This window comes from Ornithodoros turicata, chromosome 3, assembly GCF_037126465.1.
Source record: "Ornithodoros turicata isolate Travis chromosome 3, ASM3712646v1, whole genome shotgun sequence".
Lineage (NCBI taxonomy): Eukaryota > Metazoa > Arthropoda > Arachnida > Ixodida > Argasidae > Ornithodoros > Ornithodoros turicata.
The window spans coordinates 75,383,779-75,406,598 of record NC_088203.1 but is presented as its reverse complement, the minus strand read 5'-3'; the positions used below and the strand labels follow the sequence as shown (position 1 = coordinate 75,406,598).

The 22,820-nt window shown below is 45.5% G+C and overlaps 1 protein-coding gene and 1 long non-coding RNA gene across 8 annotated transcripts; one reads left to right on the top strand and one right to left on the bottom strand.

The window, feature by feature from the left end:
• Window positions 1-10,573: 10,573 nt before the first annotated feature.
• On the bottom strand, window positions 10,574-15,825 carry LOC135388629 (peroxynitrite isomerase THAP4-like). 7 transcript variants are annotated; one of them, XM_064618279.1, is made up of 13 exons: window positions 15,436-15,825; window positions 15,282-15,338; window positions 15,005-15,100; window positions 14,855-14,938; window positions 14,677-14,785; window positions 14,334-14,600; window positions 14,113-14,270; window positions 13,854-14,023; window positions 13,113-13,174; window positions 12,926-13,031; window positions 11,800-11,971; window positions 11,541-11,689; window positions 10,574-11,476 (listed from the first exon to the last, which is right to left on the bottom strand). In XM_064618279.1, exons 1-6 carry the CDS (start codon window positions 15,787-15,789, stop codon window positions 14,341-14,343), a joined length of 960 nt encoding a protein of 319 aa, XP_064474349.1. In that variant the 5' UTR covers window positions 15,790-15,825; the 3' UTR covers window positions 10,574-11,476; window positions 11,541-11,689; window positions 11,800-11,971; window positions 12,926-13,031; window positions 13,113-13,174; window positions 13,854-14,023; window positions 14,113-14,270; window positions 14,334-14,340. The 7 variants fall into 7 exon arrangements, with proteins under 7 accessions (XP_064474349.1, XP_064474350.1, XP_064474347.1 ...); XM_064618280.1 differs by having other exon boundaries at window positions 13,117-13,174; XM_064618277.1 differs by having other exon boundaries at window positions 12,926-13,174.
• A 97-nt stretch (window positions 15,826-15,922) lies between these two features.
• LOC135388628 (uncharacterized) lies at window positions 15,923-18,442 on the top strand. The gene is made up of 2 exons (XR_010421485.1): window positions 15,923-15,991; window positions 17,368-18,442. It is a non-coding gene; the product is annotated as an uncharacterized LOC135388628 (long non-coding RNA).
• Window positions 18,443-22,820: the final 4,378 nt, after the last annotated feature.

Here is a 22,820-nt window from a genome sequence, read left to right as displayed (position 1 = left end):
TAGCACAAAAGTGCAAAAATTACTCCTCATGTCATGAAAGATGTTGTTATCTTGACACCAGCACAAAAGGAACGGGATTCATCGGTTGCGTCGTTCGTGCATTGTGAGAGAAAAAAACTGCAAGTTACGCTTTCCCTCTTCCTCTCGTTCTCAAGAAATCCGACAATGTGGAGAGGTCTCTGATTGGTTCCCTCAAACGATCTCCCGCGATGATTGGACACATTGTTTGAGCAAACTAATGAAAGCAGGCCCGCTCCGCACACAAAGGAATATACTCGTACAATGAAGCATATGGGCGTTCCCATGATTTTTTTTTTAATCATTCGATGAGCATATGAGCTTGAGGCAGGGTATGCCGCAGCGTAAGACCTGCACTTAGTGTCTGCGACTTTGAGATCACGTGTGTTGTGATAACGCCGAAATGTTCCCAGGCGGTAACGAAAGTGGCCACGAAACGTGAAAAAAAAACCTCGCAGTGACGAGGAGCGAAGCGGTTAAATGCGGCAATGCCAGCAGCACAAAGCAGATAGAAAAAGAAGAGACAAGACCAAGCTGAAAGAGTGACCCGTTCACAACAGCAGCATTGCACAGAGCAGACAGAGGACAGTGCACAGCCCAAACACGGCAGAATTGCATGTAAGCAAATAAACATATTTGCTGTTCGTTAACGTGTACGCTGCTGTGTTCTCTGGGACAGCGGTTGTGGTCAGCCAGGTTGGCGTGTGATTTTCAGATGGAAATTGCACATCACAGGCCCATAGGGCCTGTTGCACCGAAGTTTCGTCCGGCAACCGCAGCGCCAACTGCCCTCCTCTAGAGCAGAGCGCCCTTACTAGACGGTCGTGTCCGGCGTGCTCCCCGCCTTACCGCCGTACCGGGAACGTCATCTCTTTTCTGGAAAACCTTGCGCCACGATTTTTCAGAGCTGCAGAGTAAGTGAGACATGTCTATGTACGGAAAAACCTCCGGCTACACGACCACAAATGGTGCTGCAGAATACAATTCGGAGTGCCCCAAACGTCGTGAAACAGGCCCATACGTGTTCAAGCGCAGATACAAAACCGCCGTGAGAGAGGGCGCGCTTTCAGATGTCACACCGTGGACGTCCCGACGCCACGAACGCCGGCGCAAGCAGTTGTCGGCGGAGGAACTTCTCCAGTTCAAGCGTATATGTGTCTAGGCGCAGCAGCAACTGTGTACGAGTGAGTCTTCAGACAAACGCAAAGCGAGTTTGTCCGAACTACGACAAGCTAAACGGTCGATGCAAGACTGATGCAAGACGCAGACTGCAGCGAGATATGCAGCCCACCAGCATATCTGAGCCCCAAATCCAGGAGACTGTGCTTGCCAGTACATAAGTTAACGGTCCTCCCAATAGTGCCCTCTCCCCCGAGCAACGTGCCACCAGCCTAGGCAGGCACATCGCTCTTCTGCCCAACGTCCCCCACCCCCTTCTTCTTTAGCGGGCGAGAGTGTCCCACGAAAACGACAACCAGCACCAAATTCATCTACAGTGCATGGGGGCCGCGCGCTAGACAACAACAACAAAAAAAAATACCTACTATAGTCTCGATATTTCCGAAAAGATGGTGCAGCAGGCCAAGGAGAACGACAAACATGGAGGCCCTTAATGTGTAGAACCCCAATGCACATGTTCCCGACATATCGACTGACTTGGTACTGGCCAGCCTACCACGAAGGACCAACCTACCGCGACATTGCAAGGCTTGTGATCCGTTTCCCTTGCCAAGAGAGAAGACAACCGAAGTCCGGTGCCGTCACTTCCTTGAGACATGACGAAACTATCTTATCTCAAAGCAGACAAGATACGAGGGCGGTTCCATAACTTGCCGGCCCGACCAACTTTTAATAGTCATAGAGACGAAACAAGTGTATCACTTTTCGACATAGTCACCCTTAACTTCGATGCACTTTTGACACCTTTCAACCAGCATTCTCATACCCTTGAAAAAATAGTACGAAGTTTTGTCCGCAAAATGCTGGAAAACTGCCTCTTGCACCTCACTATGGTTTTGAAATTTCCGTCCTGTGGGATCCCTCTTCAAATTTGAGAACAGGAAGTAGTCACTCGGTGCCAAGTCTGGACTGTAGGGTGGGTGGTGGATTTCTTCGAAGTCGTACTCCTTCAGTGCAGCCTTGGCAACAGAAGCCGTGTGGACAGGGGCATTGTCCTGGAGCAACCGGATACCTCGACTCAACCTGCCGCGCCTCTTTTCCTTGATGGCGACTAGCAGTCGGTGCAGGAGTGAAGCATAATAAGTCGCATTCACTGTGGTGTTCCTCTCTTTGAAGTCGATGAGGAGGATCCCGTGACAATCCCAAAATATTGCTGCCAAGATCTTCTTTGTGGATTGTGTGACCTTGGCTTTTCTTGGGAGTGCTTCTCCTGGTTTGCGCCATTCCATCGACCCCTTTTTCGAAAGGGGATCAGAGTAGAGCACCATAGTCTCATCCCCTGTGAAAATTGACTTCAATATTTCTTCTTCGTTCTCTTGACACAGCTCCAAAAACTTTTTGGCACAGACGAAGCGCTGTTGCTTTTGAACTGACGACAGAAGTCGTGGCACCCATCTCGCACTGACCTTTTTCATGTGAACGCCCTCGCCGATGATGCGAAAAACGGTTGTTTTGGAAAGCCCAGCCTTCCTGAGATTTCCTTCACCTTCAGACGCTTGTCGCTCAGCACTTCCTCCTCGACAAGAGACAAATTTTCTTGTGTCACCACTTCCACTGAACGACCATCGTCCACTGAACGACCATCGCGTGGATCATCTTCAATGGATTCTCGCCCCAGTCGAAACTGCTTAGCCCAGTCTTTTACCGTTCTGTACGACGGAGAGGCTTCCCTGTACACGTTGTCCAATCGCGCTTTAATTTCTTTAGGCTAAAGTCCCTCTTTTGTCAAGAATTTTATCACAGCCCGGTACTCGATTTTTTCCATTTTAACTGAAGAGTGCACCCTGGCTGTTTGAAATGCCGCTCTCCAACCGACAAAAGCATGAAGAGGGTTGAGGGTGGTGCTCCGGCCCTCCAACAGATGGCGCCGCGCGTCCTTAATCGCATTTTCAAATTCCCGCGCATTTTCTACCTCGGGCCGGAAACTTATGGAACCACCCTCGTAGAACGCTCCCTAGCCGCTGCGGACGAAGTTGGTGACGCAGTGGCGTCACTAGGGGGGCGCGGTCCGCACCGGGTGAAGCTGCTACTTGCACTGGGATTAGCAGAAGGAATGGCCATGCGGCAGCTTGACGTAAAGACTGCATACCTTCGTGGAAAACTACACTCTTAAAAATGAACTTCACCGCATAGCACGCTCTAGCCAACCACCATCCCGAATGACAACGTTCTCGCCCCTGATTCGTTGAAAACGGGAGGCGGACCCTATTCTGTGCCGTGCATAACTGACACAAAATATGCTCCGCCTCCCGTTTTCAGCAAATCTAGGGCGATAACGTTGTCATTCGGGATGATGGTTGGCTAGGAGCGTGCTATGTGGTGAAGTTCATTTTTAAGAGTGTAGACGAAACAGTTTACGTGGAGCCCCCATTAGGTTGCCCTGGCCAAAGTGGCAAAGTCTGTTGGTGAATAAGGCACTTTGTGGCTTAAAACAGTCCGGGCGAACCTGGTATTGGAACTCTCGATGATATTCGAAAAACACGAGGCTACAGAAGGCTTGAAGCTGACAGATGTGTTTACATCCTGGAAAACGGAACTGAGAAAGTTATTGTGAGTGTGTACGTGGATGACATGCTCATGTTAGCGACAAGTCAAGCAGCGCTACAAAGAGCTATAAAGAATCTCGGTAAAGAAGTCGAATTGAAAGATGTGGGAGAGCCCACATATAGCCTAGGAATTGAAGTCTCCCATGATAAAGAACATGACACATTGACAACTGGCCAAAGAAAATACGTTGACGAAATCTTGCAACGTTTCAAGATGCAAGACTACGAAGACCCCAATGGCAACTCGAGATCCAACAGTAGCCAGTACGAAAAGTGTGAAAGACAAACCAAATGTGCCGTACCAAAGTCTCATAGGCAGTCTCATGTATTTAGCGCAAGCAACCCGACCTGATATCGCGTTCGTGACCAACTATTTGAGCCAGTTCAATCTTTGTTACACCAACAAGCACTGGGAAATGGGAAAGAGGGTGTTCCGCTATCTGAAAGGAACTCGCAACAACGGTGTGATGTATAGAGCATCGAAGGAGTCCATTATCGGATATTCTGATGCTAGCTGGAACGAGTATGGTACGGGAAGATCAAGAAGTGCTTATGTGTACACCATAGCTCAATGCGCCATTAGATGGAAATCGTCAAAGCAGCAACTAATAGACCTCTACCTGTTTGTAAACAAATGACGTCATAATGTTCGACAGCACCACGAGTTTGGTAGAGTTGAACTACGTTCAAAGCTAGTGGCGAACAAGGTCGCGCCTCAAAGCCACGGTCTTGAGGGGATTATCTTGAGGGATGGTCTCTGAAAGGGACGCGACCTTGGGTCCTATTTTCTTTCAGCCGAACAATTGCTCATTCGTGGAACCCAGCTTTCCCCTTCCGATCTGTTTTGGTTTCGGTCTGTCTACCAACGTCATGATGACGTTTGTCGGGTAGAGGTTTATTGCGTTATCGTCTTGTGAAGCGGAGTATGTTGCACTTGTCGAAGCTATGAAAGAGGGAAACTGGATTACGACTTTCATGAGCGATCTACGGTTCAATCAATACGGCACGGACACCGTGGAGGATAGGTGTGACAACCAATCTGCTATCAAAATAGGCGAAAATCCAATGTACCATCAGCGAACAAAACACATCAAACTTAAGTACTTCTTCGCCAGGAATGAGATGGAAAGCAACTATTTCAAGTTGCAGTTTTTGCCAACAGATGAGACGATTGCGGACTCGTTGACCAAATCCGTTCCAAATGCAAAGAACCTGGTGCGTGCAAAGGGTTTTGGTTTTGTGAATCTCGCATGATCGCCTTCCGTATTCTTTGTGCTTTTTCTTCTATTCCTCAGTATTTGCTTGACGCAGGGGGACTTGTTAACCGAAGAGTTTTTTGCGTCCAGCGCAAATCCTTTTGTCTTTCCTTTTGTTATGGTCTTTTGGTATATTATCGTTTATATTTCTTTGTCACTATATTACACGTGAGGTTGACGAAAATAAATGGTCCTGGTGGAGGATGATGAAGTGCGATCATTCGGACGGGACTAGAACAGATGGTTGGTCGTGTCTGACTCACTTGCTCGCCCTGGGACAACGCTAGCTCAGAGTTTTGATCGGAATAAAATATGACGGGAGAAGTAGAAATTACGATTCCGAGCCCTGTGATATATTCGCACAAAAAGTTCAAGCGCAGCGCGCAATCCCGACGCGCGAGAGAGCTTTGAATCTCGCGGCAGAAATGCCCCCTCTATCGGCTGCCAGCCGCTGACGTCATGTGGCCGCGCCGTCTTTTTCTTTTTTTTTTTCTTTTTTTTTGCGATCTGTTCGGCGGCAAGCAGGATGTGTTGTTGTTTATCGGACGTCGTGGAAAGGACAAGTGATGACCTGCACTTTCTACGGGCGACGCGTCTGCTGTTCTTGACAAAACCTTTTTATGAAGTTGGAGCCTAAGGTCCGCCAGCTTCGATTTCGCCGCACGAATGCCCCGGAGACTGGTAAGTGATGCTGCTAAGTGTGAACAAACATTCGGATTGAAATATAGTGCTTGTTCTTGGTTACAAACGCGTAGTCATGAAGACGCGGCGCAGTGACCAGTGTTTTCATTTGAAGAGGTCGTCGACCATCATGACTTCTCCGTGTTGTCGTCAACACTATGGGCTCTGAACCGCATGGGCACTGAACCGCATGGGCACTGGCATCTCCGAGGCGAAAGAGCGGACCGATTAATGCACAGCTGTGTAGCATTGCACTTACCATATCTTACTGATACCAGGTGTGCAACATCTCACAAAAGCACAACAACATGGATACGAAAGTAAAGTCAGTAGAGTTCATCTGTTCGCGATCAGTGGGAAACCCCAAAACACACAGCATTTATTAATGGTCATATGCAGCATACAACAGTGGCACATGGAATAAATCTCGAACTGACAGGAATGTATTTAGTCGTATGTGTTTAGTCATTTAATTATATGTTAGCAACAGCTCAGCTTAACACAATAATCTTTATTCCATTTCAGTACACCTTTGTCTTGGGTACCCTCTTTTGAAATAACTTTTCCTCTTGCAATCTGTTGGTGTCATCTGCGATCTTGCACGTGCAGCATGAATTAAAAACACTGATGCATGAGATGAAACAACGTTCACTGCTTAGCACTGAAGCAAGAAAGAGTCTGGTATAATTTCGATTCTAGCTCCGTAACAGAATCAAAGTTTTGAATTATGATAACAAGCACAAAATTAACATAGCGTGTAACGTAATGTGAAGTGAACTTGCTTTTGCATTTTAGTGCCCCTTTAATGCATGGGTGATTCCATCTCAACTCGGGCAAGGCGGTCCGGACACCGTCAGTGATTTTTATTGAAAAAATATACGTTGTAGCCTGACTCAGATTGAGAATGAAACAGCAAGTATTTTTTCTCTAGTTTCCGTAGTTCCTGCGAAAAAAAATCCGAAAGAATATGGCAGGTTTGATGCGTTTTCAGACATAGTGATTAAGGAATTTAATATCTTTCCAATGAACGCATTCACGGCTTTGAATTTTTTTCCTCGCACTTTCAGCTATGTTGGCTTCTAGTGCTTGGGTTCAGTTCCGGCAGGGATTTTGTTATTTTGCAGCTAAAACTACGCAACGTTGGTGGCGACGACAAAAATCGCTCATATTCTCGCGGCTACTGGGACACTTGTGTACATGCCAGTGAAAAGAGAAAGGTATCGCCGTGTAGCAGAGACTGACCTATATAATTTGGTATCAAATTTAGGAGCCTAGGCCAGGTTGGTGTCACGCATGGAGGCGTGACACGTGACATTTGAAAAAATGCGGTCCTTGAGCGCTCATATCTAAGAAACCTCACATCGAAAATTCTTCAAACTTCGTAGACACATGCTTCCGTATATGATACTTGAGTACACAGAAAATCGAAGGTTTTTTTGCTTGCACAATTAAAGTTAGAGCGTGTCAACATTTCAGTGTCCGACTGTGGTGCGTGTAATGACCTTGGAAGCACTGCGAGAAGTTCACTGGTCGATATTCACGTTTTTCTTGTGACAGCCACCCATGCTGTTCGTGCTGCTATTTGAGAACCCAAAGAGTCAAATATTTTCCCCATGATGTCGAAAGCAGCACGACGGCTTGCCAATAAAGATGAGCCAGAGACCATGGCAATAAAGATGAGTCACTATTTACATATTTACATTTTACTGATTACATGAGCAGATGTGAAAAAGACAATCCAACTCACGCACGTTACAATTCTGTTCAGGTGCCAGATTGGGCTATAAACCGCCAAATTGGGCTACTTTCTGGCACGGTTGGCGGGAAATATTTAAGCTTGGCTATTTGGCTAGTTTTGGGCTACTTCCATGTTCAGCGCTTTAGGTCAGGAGCTGCTGATATTTTACTAGGATTTCCGATTCGTGGAACTTCCTTCCACGCCAAGAATGCAATGTGCTGCCTGAGAAGGCCAGCAATGACACCCTTTCACAGACAAAGAGGGGAGAAGGTCACCGGAGGCTCCCCTGTAACCTCGAAGGGGGCTATCTGGACCTTTGGAGGGTACATCTACCTTGGGTACGACATGATTCATAATAAACTCTGTATAATATCGATGCCGGTCGGTTGGGTTGAATGGACTTTACAAGTTTGTGCCACTTTTTCGTGCACACACCCGTTTGTTCGCCTGAACCTGGTCAGTTTTGATTCTGAACCGTCGCGGGCAGCATTCTCCCTTCGCCGGACGCCGTTAGCCATGGTCAAGTGGGGGAAGTATGCGCGGCACTACAGAAGAGAATGGGAGGACGATCCTGAGTTCAAAGGTAGATTCTCCACGGCTATTATCATTTGTTGTCCTTTGCTTTTCCTGTTGTGCCTATTACAGCCTGATTACAAGCGCCTGACGCATATATACTTACGTATTTCAACAGGTTGGCTAGCAGCATCATCGTCGTCGAGCTCAGCATACTGCAAGGCCTGCAAGACTGAGCTGCGGCCCCACATTCAGGACCTTAAGGCTCACAAGAGCACAGCCAAACATCAAAAGAATATGTCTACGTTGGCAACGTCCACAGCAAACGCGACGTGCCTGGACAAGTTTGTTCAAGCTAAAGCCCGTCCCACTAGCAACATGCGCGACATAAAGGTGATAGAGCTACGGATTGCTGCTCATATTGTGGGACCAACCTTCAAAGAACTACTTTTAGTCGACATGAAGGGTTCGAAGTATTCTCTTATTCTCGACGAAAGCACGGACGTGTCCTGCGCGAAAGAACTTGCGGTGGTGTCTCGGTACTTTTCCCGTGCGCGAAACGAATTCAGCACAGCATTTCTTGGGCTTGTCCCAGTGTGGGACGCATCCGCCGCCGGATTGTTTTCAAGTCTCAAGCAGTTCCTTCATTCTTGCAACGTATCTCTTGATGACTGCGTCGGCATTGGGACAGACGTTGCAAATGTTATGTGCGGACAAAACAACAGTTTGTACTCGCACATGAAAGCGGAAAACAATAACCTGGTGCTCGTGAAGTGCATGTGCCACTCGTTACAGTTGGCGTGCAGTGAGGCCATAGCAGTACTGCCCTCTCAGCTGGACTTCCTTGTGAGAGAAACATTCAACTGGTTTACGCATTCGTCGAAGAGGCAACAGACCTACAAAGCCATGTATGCAGCCATCAATGACAGGTCCATCCCACATAAGCTCATTGGGGTGAGCGCAACGCGATGGCTCAGCATCGCGAGGGCTTTGCGTACGATTCTAGCGCAGTGGCTGGAACTCAAAACGTTCTTTGATGCTACGAAGACAGAAGAGCGTTGCTACACCGCGCGTCTGCTGTCGGACATGTACAAGGATGACGTGAACGAGTTATACATAAAGTTTGTTAGCCCCATCATCACTGATTCTGAAACGATAAACAAAATGTTCGAAGCGGAAAACCCTGATCCGTGTAGACTGTATGAGGACCTTCACTGTTTGTGCAGAGCTTGATGCGAAGAGTTGTGATGCCATCCTTCGCGTCACCCGGATGCAACTGGGAAGCCCATATTTTACACGTCAGAGCGTGCAACTTTGGGACAGCATTCCGGCAGTCACTAGAAACAGCACAAAATCTTGGCGGCGAGGAGAAAACTGTCATAATGGAACGTTGTCGGCAATTTTTGGTGGCGGCCATCAAAGCCGTCTTGAAACGCGTCCCGTCAAACATGGATGTAATGGGGAACCTCAAGCTGCTACACTGCGACAGCATAGCGAAGAAGAACTTCGGCGACATTTATGAAGCCTTCAAGCAGTTTATTTCGCCATGCGATCTTGCTCCTATCGAGTCGGAGTTCAACCTCCTGCAAACAAACATAGGAGAACTACGAAAAAGCACAGCAGAAGCAAGCACTTCTGAATTCTGGATCACCGTGGCCAATGCCAAGAATAGTGTCGGGGAGAAGAAATTTCCCAAACTCTCCAGCCTCGCTCTGAAGCTCCTGAGCCTATCAATGTCAAATGCCGCAGTTGAAAGGGTGTTTTTGCAAGTTGCTCTGACGAAGACAGATCTCAGGAACCGGATGACCCACGACACACTTGAGAACACGCTGCATGTGAGGTTTGGAATACGCAGAGCTGGCAAATGTTGCGCTGATTTCGTGCCCACTGATGCATTTCTTGAAAGGTTTAGAAGCGATATAATGTATGAGTGAAAAAATAAATGCAAAATACACATAAAGCTCCTTTCCCGTCACGAAATCTCGTTTGGCTATTTTTATGTTCCTTTTTTTTTAAGTTGGCTACTTTTGGGCTACTTTTTTTCCTGGCTTTGGCGGGCTTAGGCTTCGGCATCTGGTAACCCTGGGCCAGAACGTTTCTCATCAACGCATTGTCCAGCGAAGACGCACGGGCGAAGTTCCTTTGAAAATGTATCTTCTGTCTGTGCCTATTCATGTACTAGTTCGTGCAGTAGGCATGGTCTTTACTTAATTTCATGTTCATGGCGAAGATACAGATAGCAGAGCAACTGCGAGTTTAAACAGTGTCAAAACACAACTGTTACAAACGAAATCACTACTGGAAACAGCTAGAGGAACCACTCTCTCTCTCTCTCTCAATGACTCCCAACTAACTTGGATTTTGTACCTGAAGCAGGATACGGCTCCAGTGTGGGTGGCGTGAATCTTGTTACTCTCCTCGCTGTTTATTACCGCCGCCGCCGGCAGCTCCTGACACGGCAAAGTACTTGCTGACGGACACAGAAATCGTTGTCTATGATGCTAACTGAAGGACATCTCCTTGGGTAGACTACAGGTACCACGGTCCGCTGTCTCAAGAAAAAGGCTAATATCGACTAGTGGACTTCTCGCAGCGCTTCCATGGTCATTACACACACCACAGTCAGACACTGAAACTTTGGCGCGCTTTAACTTTTATTGTGCAAGGAACAAACATTTGATTTACTGTGCACTCAAATATTATATGTGCCTACAAATAATAATAATATTCGAGGTGGGGCTCTTTAGATGTGGGCGCTCAAAAACCGCAACTTTTCAAACATCACGTGTTGTTGATACCTCCGTGAGTGACAGCAACCTGGCTTAGACACCTAAATTTGATACCAAGCTATAGAGCTCAGTCTCCGCTACATTACGATCCCTTTCTCGTTACACCAGCATGTACACAAGTGCCGCAATAACCTCAAGAATATGAGCGATTTTCATCGCCGTTGCCAACTTTGCATATTTTTAGCTGCAAAATAACAAAACCGCCGCCGGAAGTGATTCAATGCACTAGAAGCCAACATAGCTGACAGTGCGTGGAAAAAAATTCAAAGCCGTGAACACGTTCATTGAAAAGATATTGAACGCCAAAATCACTATGCCTGAAAGTGCGCCAGACCTGCCATATTCTTGCAGATTTTTTTTCTCGGGAACTACGGAAACTGGAGAAAAAATACTTGCCGTTCCCTTCTCAATCTGAGCCAGGCTACAACATAATTTTTTCAATAAAAAATACTGATGGTGCCCGGACCACCTTGCCTGAGTTGCGATGGAATCACCCGTATATTCCCTTCTGGGGTTTGATACAAATAGGTTCTTGAACACTCTGAGTACAATGAGCTTATCTTCCATGCCCTAAGATTTGCACTGCATACAGTGACATGGTTCCAGTCGGTGGAGTCTCTGAGCAACAAGGGTCATCTTTTTCTGCTGCTGGGTTGCTTGCAGTCAAAGGTAGAGATCGTCATCAGGGTTGGCTCCAAATGCGGCATCAAAAGTGGGCCACTCATTGCACCCTGTCTACCAGCTGATATAAGTAGTCTGTCATTGTGTGGGAAACTCAGTTGTGTTTATTGGCCAAATTAACTGATGTGTTTGTACTTACTGAATGTGGGCTCCCCCTTGATTGGCAGTGCAACATGCTCTCCCTTGTATGTCTGTGATGCCTTGATGCTATACCGGTGTTCCCCCTCCTCGGTCATAGAGTGTTGTCGTTCAAAATTTTCATTAAGATGCAGAATGGCTAATAATGTCCTGAAACAGGAATGTGGAAGTTACGTGGGTGACAAGTTTAGTTTTGAAACCACATGTGCTTTCTAAACACCTTTGTGCGCTACACTGACATCAGGAAGAGTGTGCCCTACCTGCTCTGCATAGCCTTTGCACTGCAGCCTACCGACTTTGGTGCAAACCTGATCAGTAGACTATGGAAAGCTTCTAGTCCAGACGTTTGCATGTCAGGTGAAAGATGCTGAGTATCTTTCAACAAGTGCTTTGCTGTGGTCACAGCTATCTCCTTTTCCTTGGGACGAGAACCTTCAAGTATACAAAAACAGGTTACCTGACACTATTCAAACCATACACAAATATTGAACGTGTTGCACGTTTCCACATGTATGTTCGTCTTGTATTGCGGTATCTGTACTACATATAATGGTCCCTGCTTCGTAACATACGAGGGGTCTTCAAGTCAAACCGGTACCTTCTGTCTCCTGAGTGTACAAATAGCTCACGCCACTTTTTCGTCATTTTCACACGCAACAGGCATCTGCGTTCACCACGCGGTGGTCCAAAGTTTGTGCAAACCAGAAGACATGTCCTGGACAAGATGGCCGACAACGAGGTGAGCGTGCACATCGAACAGCGAATTGTCATCTGAAATTCACAGAAGACTTCAGGTTCAGTATGACCACGATACACATAGCCACAGCAAAGCGTTTGAGTGGTGCAAACGGTTCCGAGACGGCCGTACATCAGTGCAGGATGATCCCGGCCATGGCGGCTCAGAGCCCAGTGTCAGAGTTCCTGAGAACATCCAAGTTGTAGGGCACCTGCTGACGACGAGCCTTGTCTCTGCCCTGCTCGTGCTGCCTGTTCATTAGTTCAGATCCGGCCCTCACGCAGTAAAGTGGTTGTAGCCTTCGTCTCACTTATTGTCGTAACTTGACTTCACTACAGATCTCTTCGGGCCACTGAAGGCGTTCCTAGGGGGCCGCCACTTCAGCTGAGACGACGAGGTCAAGAATGTGGTCCGATCATGGCTGCTATGCGCCGGTAAGGATTTCTACGCTGCTGGCATCCAAGCCCTCTTGAAACGCTGGGACAAGTGCATTAGTGCAGCTGAAGATTCCGTTGAAAAATAAAACTAATTTCTCACCTCCAAGTTCATTTTACTTTTGCGAAAAATGAAAAGTCCCAGTTTGACTTGAACACCCCTCGTACTATGGGTTATTGAAATCAGTGCCTGCTTTCAGATATAAGGCTGCTCACCTGGGAGAAGCCAAGGCCGCTTTTTGTCATTCAGTGGAGGGTGGAGGCATCGCGAGTAGGGTCCTTCGTGACCCTCATGAATGTTGGACACGTGGTTGTTGAAGCCCTGCCACATGGACAAAAGTCGCTCAGAGTCGCCTTCGCTGTGGGTAACACTGTGGTAAAGGTGATTCACCACAAGCTTCACCTACAACTCCTGGATATCGCAGTGCTTCTCCTTGCTGGCCAACTTCAGCTTTTTCCGGATACCTGGTGCAGCATGCTATTTTAAGTTATACGTCATCATTGCAGCTAGTGCCCAATTGATTTGGACCTAATGTCAGAGCCAAACTTAGTGGTAGTAGAAAATGCTAGTAATCAAGTAATTGTATTCAGTCATTTGGTTCACTTGGCATTTGTCATTAACTTAGGTAAACATCAATGCCATTTATTTCACGTGCATTTAACTGTGTACAGTTTAGTTGATGCAGACATCTGTTCATGTTCTTAGTGACCGGGCTTTTGAATGTATTGTAATAAACACTGGCTGCACTTGGTTATGGGGCCAGCATCATAAAATCAGTGGACATGAGGAGTTGTACGCTTCTTGACTACATACTGTTGCACTACACTGATAATATTGAGTAACTACTCTGCATTTCATTTACTGTGACTGCAGGTTCAGCTCCATTTTACCGTTTCAGTACATCCTTTGACTTTTCTAAGCAGGAACTTTTACAGTATTCTTTGGGTTATCAATAAGGGTTCAAAATTGGGCGGTTCGGTAGTTCATAATTAAAAACTCTAAAACCCCCAGTGTCGGGGAGCTAAAATAAAGTAATTTCACTGCTTTATGTTTGTGTCATTTATTTTAGACCCCCAGCACTGGCAGTTTTTGCATTTTTAATTATTCTTGGGTTGGCATTGACTTTCTGCAAAACAGGGGTACCTTTAGCAATGTGCCAAACATCGAACTGGTGACAAAGGTTTGGTTTGCACACTGTGGGGTGGCAGTCAGTGGTGAAGGATTTTATGTGCACGTTGTAGTCTGCCAGCTCCTCCAGGCCCCTTTGTACTGCTTCCAGCAGTACTGTGAGAACTTGAGGCTACTTCGTTTGACTGTCAAGAAAAGCCACAGATAAACATAGTTCCCTCATGGATCTGTATGAAATAAGAGGGCCTAGATTGAGGATGAGGACTTCTCTCACCTTGCACAATTTTATTCAGGTGTTCGTCGTGGAAGCTGTAGGTGAGGAACTTTGAGCTATGACCGGGGGAGTTGCAGCGGCCATCTCCAGCGAGGTGCGACTCTTTCCATTGTATTCTTCCCTTGTGCCAGCTGTTCTGCCTGATGTCTTTTCCACACCTAGCATGAAAAGAAGTTCAGTAAAGGAAACTGTGGAGGTGGGAGTCAATTCTCAAATCTCACTTGTGGCTTATTTATGGCTGGCAGCAGATATGCTCGCTGGTACAGAAAGGAAGTACGAACACAGAAGACCTGTGGACTTCAAATAAGAACTCGGCCTCAGGGTTACATCATGTACAGTGGTATTTGTGGCATCTTGAGTGGTATCACACTGCAGCAGTGTTGGTGTTGGGCACCGGACTGGTGACTGTGAAGGATGTGAGTCATCTATGAGGTTCACCTGCACACCGGTCTCCCTCAGTGATTTCACACAGAAGTCCACCTGTGTAGCTGATTTTGAAAGGAAAATTATACTGCTGTCCAGTATAGTTGTGCAGAAAATAAGCAAGAAATTAGAGCGACATACCCTTTCTTTTGTACTTTGTTGACATTGTTTGAGTCGCTGCATCGACTATCATCGGACACACGACGGTCACAGGTTCATCGACGGTTTCGTGATATGCCTGTGATGATGCCTGTCATTAGACCCGTTAGATCCACTTCGTATTTTTGTTTCTGTGATTGCTGGAGCTATGTATACACACCTCTACATTTGCAGCTGAGACATCTTGGCACATCAGGTCATGCTCTGGCAAAGCTTGTGCACGGTGCTTTTGCAATGTGGACAGCTAATGTTCCCAGAGAATACGTTGCTTTATAAAACACATTACGGAACCACTTATGTGAAACTGTACCTCCATGCTGTGCACTGCTGGAACAGTGGGTGCATCATCCCCTGCGACTGTAGTGGGAACTGGTGCCAAACCTTCTTCGCTATATGGCTCAGTGACCTGCACAATAATTAATGGTCATCGTTGAGCATTCACCTTTTCTAACTTTTGTTCAAACAAGAACCCCCCTTTACCACACAGATTGTGGTGTCTTCAGGTGACATCGACACCAGACAAATTTGAAACACATACAAACGTTTCGGGGACAGTTTTATTTATTTATTTTTTTACGTGAGCTTACGCGTATATCATCAGAATCACTGTTTCCAGTGCCGAGTTCACAAGGCAAAGGCGCAGACTGCAGGGGGGCAATCCGAAATTGATGGTTACTGTATGTGAATCACCTAGATCACTATGCTTTCCTTCTTCAGATGAACAATGCAAGATCGACCTACCGTTCGTTTCGGATCGCCGCTAATAGAAGCAGCTTCTCGACTGTCTTCTGCCTTGTGCCGTTTGCTGGGTTGACTTGTGCCTGGTAGATTCTGCGACGGACTAACGTCGCGTTTCAAAATAGCGTCGAACTTCACCCCTAACGAGCGCGCAATCCTTGTGTTCCTCACATAGTCGTCCGGAGTGAAATGGAGGTGACATATTCTTGATCCAACGCCAGGAGCAATATCGTGCCGGTCAATTAGTTTGAGCCATGTGCTTCTTGCTGGCTCGTTCTTCGGTATCCTGTGCAAGAGACACTTTCGCTTCGCGGCTCCACTTCTTTTGTTTACACAACCCGGAACGGCACACGGCATGGCCCCACAGATTCAGGGGAGGCGCTAGATCCTGAGGGGTATCATTCGTTGTGTTCGTACGCCTCGGCGGTGGTGGCTATGAATGTAGTGCCCTGGTCAGCGCATGAAGACATCGATTGTTCTCAGTCGTCGGTTTCGCGCTGTCGTGGGTTAACGTGTGTGTGTGTTGTGCTTCTTGTTTCATGCTAATTACCACATGGAGGTAAGTAATTTTAGTTCCTTGGTGTTTGTACTCCCGAATTTTTAGTGAAGCATTCGCGACCTGTTTCAGCTGTGGTGAAATCAGTTAAATAAGTTCAATTTCGGTAGATTTGCAGGCAACAGTGCTGAATGATGCGACGATCAAATTTGGGCAACCCAAAAAGTTTATCTGTTCTCATATAGTCTTCGATAGCTTATAAATAGCCTCAGTGATGATTTAACGTGTGATACAGTTAGAATTTAGGGCTCAAAACTCCGCGGTCAAGCAGCAGTTACGAATGATACCCCTCAGGTTTTAAGCTCAGATCAGGTTACAACAACAGAACGACGTTTTCCTGTTCTTGTGCAGCTTTCGATAGCTTATACAAGCCTCAGTAAGTGACTTAACGTGTGATACAGTTAGAATTTAGGGCTCAAAACCCTGCAGTCAAGCAGCAGTTACGAATGATACCCCTCAGGTTTTAAGCTCCGATCAAGACACAACAACCGAACGACGTTTTCCTGTTCTCGTGCAGCTTTCGATAGCTTATAGAAGCATCAGTAAGTGATTTAATGTGTGATACAGTTGGAATTTAGGGCTCAAAACACTGCAGTCAAGCTGCAGTTACGAATGATACCCCTCAGGTTTTAAGCTTCGGCCAAATTACAGCAACCGAACGACGTTTTCCTGTTCTCGTGCAGCTTCGATAGCTTATACAAGCCTCAATGAGTGATTTAACGTGTGATACAGTTAGAATTTAGGGCTCAAAGCCCTGCGGTCAAGCAGCAGTTACGAATGATACCCCTCAGGTTTTAAGCTCCGATCAAGTTACAACAACCGAACGACGTTTTCCTGTTCTCGTGCAGCTTTCGATAGCTTATAGAAGCATCAGTAAGTGATTTAACGTGTGATACAGTTGGAATTTAGGGCTCAAAACACTGCAGTCAAGCAGCAGTTACGAATGATACCCCTCAGGTTTTAAGCTTCGACCAAATTACAGCAACCGAACGACGTTTTCCTGTTCTCGTGCAGCTTCGATAGCTTATACAAGCCTCAATGAGTGATTTAACGTGTGATACAGTTAGAATTTAGTGCTCAAAACCCTGCGGTCAAGCAGCAGTTACGAATGATACCCCTCAGGTTTTAAGCCCCGATCCGATTTGAACAATCAAACAATATTCTTCTTTTCTCATATGGCCTTTGATGGCTTACAAATGCCACAGTGAGTGATCAGATGGTTTAATTTTCAAAAATTGTAGAGGATTTTATAAATGACATTGCCAAAACCTAAGGCTTGCAAATGATAATTACGGAGAGTGAAATGCTATCCAGCATGTTAAAAGCTGCAATCTTGAAGCTTTTTGTTGCCTAAATGCATTTCTTTCTATTGTTTCCAGGTGGAACCCCTGTAGCTGACCAAAAAGGCCAGGACTGCCAGATGCCATATATGAATTGGGTATGGGATAGAGAGAAATATTGAGATTCTATTGGAGAATTTGCATACCCCTGCTTATGCTACTCCTCACTAGGCCAACCAAAGCAGGCACCCAATTGTTCTCGTGCTGAGCTGACGGATTCGTAATTGACATTCTTTACTTATAATTCTCAGTAATTTCACACTACTCACAATTACGTTTTACTTTCAGTTCAAGTTCTTCAAACAGAGCTGACCCAACAGAAGGCCTCTGGTGGCACACTGTAATCAAGTGCGCCACTCCCACAGGATTATTGCATTGGCCTTTTGCATTCATGCCTGAACGCTGTCCAGGGCATCCCACAGGCACCAGCTGCATGACGATGCCCCACCCCACAGATTGTCTTATGCCAACAGCGTGCTCCCGTAGGGAACTATAGACACTAGAAGATGGACTGTGGACATGCTAAGGAATTCTTCAGTAGCTTCATGGTGCACTGGAGAAGAAGCAGCAGACCTGGACGAAGTAAACAAACGGCCCTTATCAGGGCCACCATATGTCTGCCACAATGGCTAGCGTTCTGCTGGTAGAAGAAACCCTGACGGTGATAGAAGATCACTGAAGTAACCATAATTCAAGCATGATGGCTACAACAGTGCTGATAGAAAACAATCATTGCAGTTGTAAATGCCATACATTTCACTAAGCACTGTATTTTTGATGACAGTAGTATTTAGAGTTGAAGGAGTCATGTTCTGCCACTTTTTGGATGGTCAAAGTATGCATCACAGAACATATTGCTAAGGTGAACAGTATGTGGAACCGACTATAACTCCTGTTATTCATTCGCACAGAAAATATGAAGCAGAAAATGTCGTGGTTGTTGCGAGAGACCTGTACTATGTCTGTTCTATGTCTTTTGTAAAAGCTATCACCGTTTCTCAACAAAAGTGAGGTGGAGAATGTACTGGACGCCTCCATTTTTCCCCTTTCTCTCCGTACTGTAAAGGTAGTTCTTTTTGTGTAGTCCAATAATACGAGAATTTGAAAAAAGGTCTTTGGGTGTACTTGACATAATTGTGTGCCAGTCTATATCATTGAACCCCTGTGGCACTGAGGACAAAACTTTATCTAGACAGTATATTTGGGTCCTAAGAACGCCATTGGAGCCACAGGGCATATTGACTTTACACCACATCATGCAGGGCCACAAGGAAAAGAAACGATTGTAGTTACCATAAAACTTTGGTATATCATACATAACATTGTACACAAAAACAGGACCGACATAGTTATTGTGGAGCCGGATAGTGGATAACACCAAAAATTAATGGGCTTACTAGGCTAACGCCAATAAATGGGCGGCCTTCCAAATAGAGTGCTGAAGGTATGAAAAACTATTCGACCTTCACAAAGGCTTAGGAGAATGTTCAGTAGCACTCCAAATTATCCATTTACTTACTGTATTGCTGCCTTAGCTCACAGTTGGAAAAATAAGTATAGAAAATCAAAGAGAAAGAGCTAGCTGGCATATTCACAGTGGGTTATGGCTGCGGGTTTGCTATGTTGTGTTTACTTAGAAGTGCAGAAATTTGGGCTAGTTGGTACATAACTGCAAAAGGGAGAGTATACAGACGGGACAATGGAGGGACAGAGCTGCTTACAACTAAACTATAATGATAAGAAACCCGACGCAGTCACGTGCGCAGGTGCACTGCTATCCCACCATGTCAAAACAACGAGTACAGTGCTAGACAAATGTTAGAGAACACGCTCCGGCGCATTCCTTCCTCAGAGTGACAGCAAATGGGACCGTACAGACTTAGACATGTGCGTATAGGTAGCCCAGTCACCTGTATGCAAGTCCGTACGATACCATTCGCTGCCAGCCTGTCACTCGGAGGGAGGAGTGTGCCAGAGCATGTTCCATAAACTTTTGTCCAGCACTTTACAAGTATAAAAGTGATTAACAATGTAGAGTGGGCTAGTTGGTATGACATCTTAGACTATGGAGCTACAGCAGACAAGGACAATACACCACTCCATAATCAACTGGTTTATTTCTGGAAAAGGAAGGTTGAGCGTTGGGATTGGGGGTTTTGAGACGAACTGATTAAACAGGAACTTTACACCTAGTGGTGATCTTTTCCTGCTGTCCTTGTCTGCCATAGCTCCGTAGTCGAAGTCTGTACAAGTATGTCAGACGAGACCCTCAAAATGACATTTTTAGGCATGTGCAAACAAAACCACCGTAGTGATAAGGGGTGACACAAGTGAAAAAAATGCCTATGATTTGAATAAAAATTCAAGTTTCTTATCCACCAGACAAATAGAAGCTTCAGTAGTACAACTGGAAGAGCCACATCTTATTTCAGCCACTTCGACTACCTCTCTTTCGAACTGAAAGTTTGCTTTTCTTTTTGGCTGAGTTCTTTCAAAAGCCGGGTTTTAATGTCACTATATGATATAGTATAAGAATTAGGATGGACAGAAGATCGACTCAATCCTCGCATTAGCTACGGTGTGCTAGTGTACCATACCGCACGCGAATACCGGGTTGCCGTGTCCGTAATTTTGTGAGGTTCGAGAGCCACAAGAACTGCTCGCATGCAGTGTATTCTACCTAACATGGACAGTGCAGCAGCAGTACTGGGGCCAGGCTGAAAACAATGCCTGAAAATCTGTTCTCCTAATTCGTCTTTAAATTTCGAGAGGGTAGCTTCGTTCTCTTTGGTGGCCAAGACGCCGCGTGTTTGAGATCCCTGTAGATAGGGCAATCGCTTTCGAAACTAAACAACAAGGATCAGAAACATAACGCTGTCCTATATCTGCGCAAAAGCACCATAGCTCATGCACAAAGCAAGTCTTCCAAAGACATGAACGGGTTTTTCCGGGGAACCACCACCGTGGGAAAACAAACATAAGTGCAGGTGGTAAATGTGAATCACGTGTCGCCCCCAAGATTCTTCTAGAATTTCTTTGACAGATGTTCAAAATTTAGTTTGCAGTTTATTGAGTTTATATAAGTATATCCAACATCGCAGGTCCCGTGATTTCTGTCCTTTTTTCTTTCTTTCTTTTGTTTATGATTCATTTACTACAGCAATTCACATATAACATCGACTTAGTGAAAGTACGCTTTATGTAGTAATTGTAATTTCTAATGCTTTTCATATCTTAGGGCTCCTCTTTGTTCGGTTTTTCGATAGTTCTGTCTTCCGACTTTCCAGCTTTCTGATAGTTCGGTCTCATGATTTTCGGCATTATATGATTGCCACTGCTCTTGGGCCCCGGATCCCGACAGCCTCGAAATACCCTTATCTCGTGACCACTTCTCCTTCCAACTGGTTACAAAAAGTGAAGTGTCCATAACCAAAGTATATTGATATGCAGATTAAGTAGAAAGGAAGAGGGGCAGATAAAAATGAAAAAAAACATAAGAGAAGGCGACAAATTGTCTTCGATCAAGGATACTTCTTTATTGATACTAAGGTCACAAAATGATCACGATGATCGGGTATGTTTAGGGTAAATCGTGCAACACAGTCTCCAAAGAAAATGACAAAAATATATACACAGTACCGAGAGGATAGAGAGGTAGCAAGCGAGCTGGTGGTATAGATCCATAACACAGACAAGGTTGTCGTTTTTTGTCCCCCAGTCTCGGGTTTTTAATCTAGAGATAACCATATATAAAGTAATTGAACCTCTGTATGCAATAAGCAAGCCATGCATGTAATGCAATCCCCTTTCGTGTATTTTTGCTGCAATGACGTCCACATACCAACATGTACCTGCCATAGAAAATTTAGGACCGTATTGCAATTTATTGACCTGTTACAGGAGGGTAAGAAACGAGAAATGTATGTGTGTTAATAGGATGGGCAGCCAGGTCTTGCCCCTTTTCTACACACGCATACAAATGATAGCTTAAATTGAACTGCGGCTTCCACTCGAAAAACACGTTCTTCCTAACTAACACGACTGTGTCGGCAGTGATACTGAGCGTTGTAATCGAAAAGAAATAAGAAAAAAAAAAACGTGAGCACTAAGCTAATAAGTCATATTATGCTGGTCACCTACGATATATTTTCAAGATTGTGCTCGTTTAGCAGCACGATACGCTCGACCTAGACTGTTCTGCAACGCACAGGTGACTTCACCCTACCTGGTTCTTCAACAATCAAAGTACGACTTGTGAAAGCTACTTGTATTTGCGCGATAACCCTGTGTGCATGCGGTGTTACATTGGAAAATGATGTATCATGCTCACGGACAATTTCTGCTAACTCACAGACCCAAAAAACACAAACATATATGTTACACATTTTCCATTGCATTAGTCGAGGTAACCCGGCTGCAATTACTTTACCAAATACTCGAAGTTTTTTCGGTTTGGGATTTTTCGACTTATCCCCTTCTTGCATACAGGGGTTCAATCGTCAACTGAAGGGAAACTAAACTAACACTCTACCGAACGCTAATTCTTCCTAAATTACAGTATGCCGCTTCGGTGTGGGATCCAGGGCAACAGTCACTCATTCACCAACTGGAAATGGTTCAGAACCGTGCTGCACGGTTTATTCTCGGAAATTATAGTCGTACAGCCAGTGTCACTGCGATGAAATCAGCCCTTAACCTATCTTCCTTGACTGTTCGCCGCCAGTTTGCTCGACTCTGTCTGTTCCATAAGACATATTACTACAACGAAACGCTAAAACTCCATTTAATTGCACATCCATCATACGTCTCATCAAGGCTTGATCATCGCCAGAAAGTTGGTGTCCCATCCTGCACTACTAAAACGTGTTTTGACTCATTTTTACCTAAAACCTCACTGGAATGGAATCATCTCCCGGATCACCTTACCTCCATCACTGACGGTAGACAGTTCAGAAAACTGCTTCACGACCACTTGAATGCAGCGTAAGATTATTTAAGCTTTACATATACTAATCTGATTGTCCACCAGTGATACTATCTATGCTCGTGTTTTGGTTCGTTGTGTGTGTTTTTTTATTATTATTATTATTTTTTATTGTATTCCACATTGTTCCTGCTTTGTTTCAAGCCCCTCCCCTGTTTAATGCTGTAGCCCTGAGGGTAAATAAATAAACAAACTATATACATGCCATCAGCACAAAGCTTGCCTGTCTGTATTTAAAAGAAACACACGGGGCACCAAATTTATGAACGAATCTGTTAGCGGTAAGCAGAACAATGTGCTTCCCATGGAGAAAAACGACATTCCTATACCTAAACGTTGTTCGGCCAAGCTTTGATTGACATCGGCCTTACTCGGGCCAACTGAATACCGCCAACTTTGGGCCAGTATGTGACAAACCGTCCTAACAAACACGGGGACTAGTATGCAATGCCGTTGGGGCCATTGTAGAACCAATCTTGGTTTCTAGTCGGGCATTAGTTGGCTAGAT

Excerpts from the sequence above, each read along its gene's own strand:
- LOC135388629 (XM_064618277.1), bottom strand. The coding sequence starts at position 15,789 with ATGCCGTGTGCCGTTCCGGGTTGTGTAAACAAAAGAAGTGGAGCCGCG. Across the intron at positions 14,939-15,004 it reads CAGCAGTGCACAGCATGGAG|CTGTCCACATTGCAAAAGCA; the intron begins GTACAGTTTCAC and ends TGGGAACATTAG. Across the intron at positions 14,786-14,854 it reads TCTCAGCTGCAAATGTAGAG|GCATCATCACAGGCATATCA; the intron begins GTGTGTATACAT and ends GTCTAATGACAG.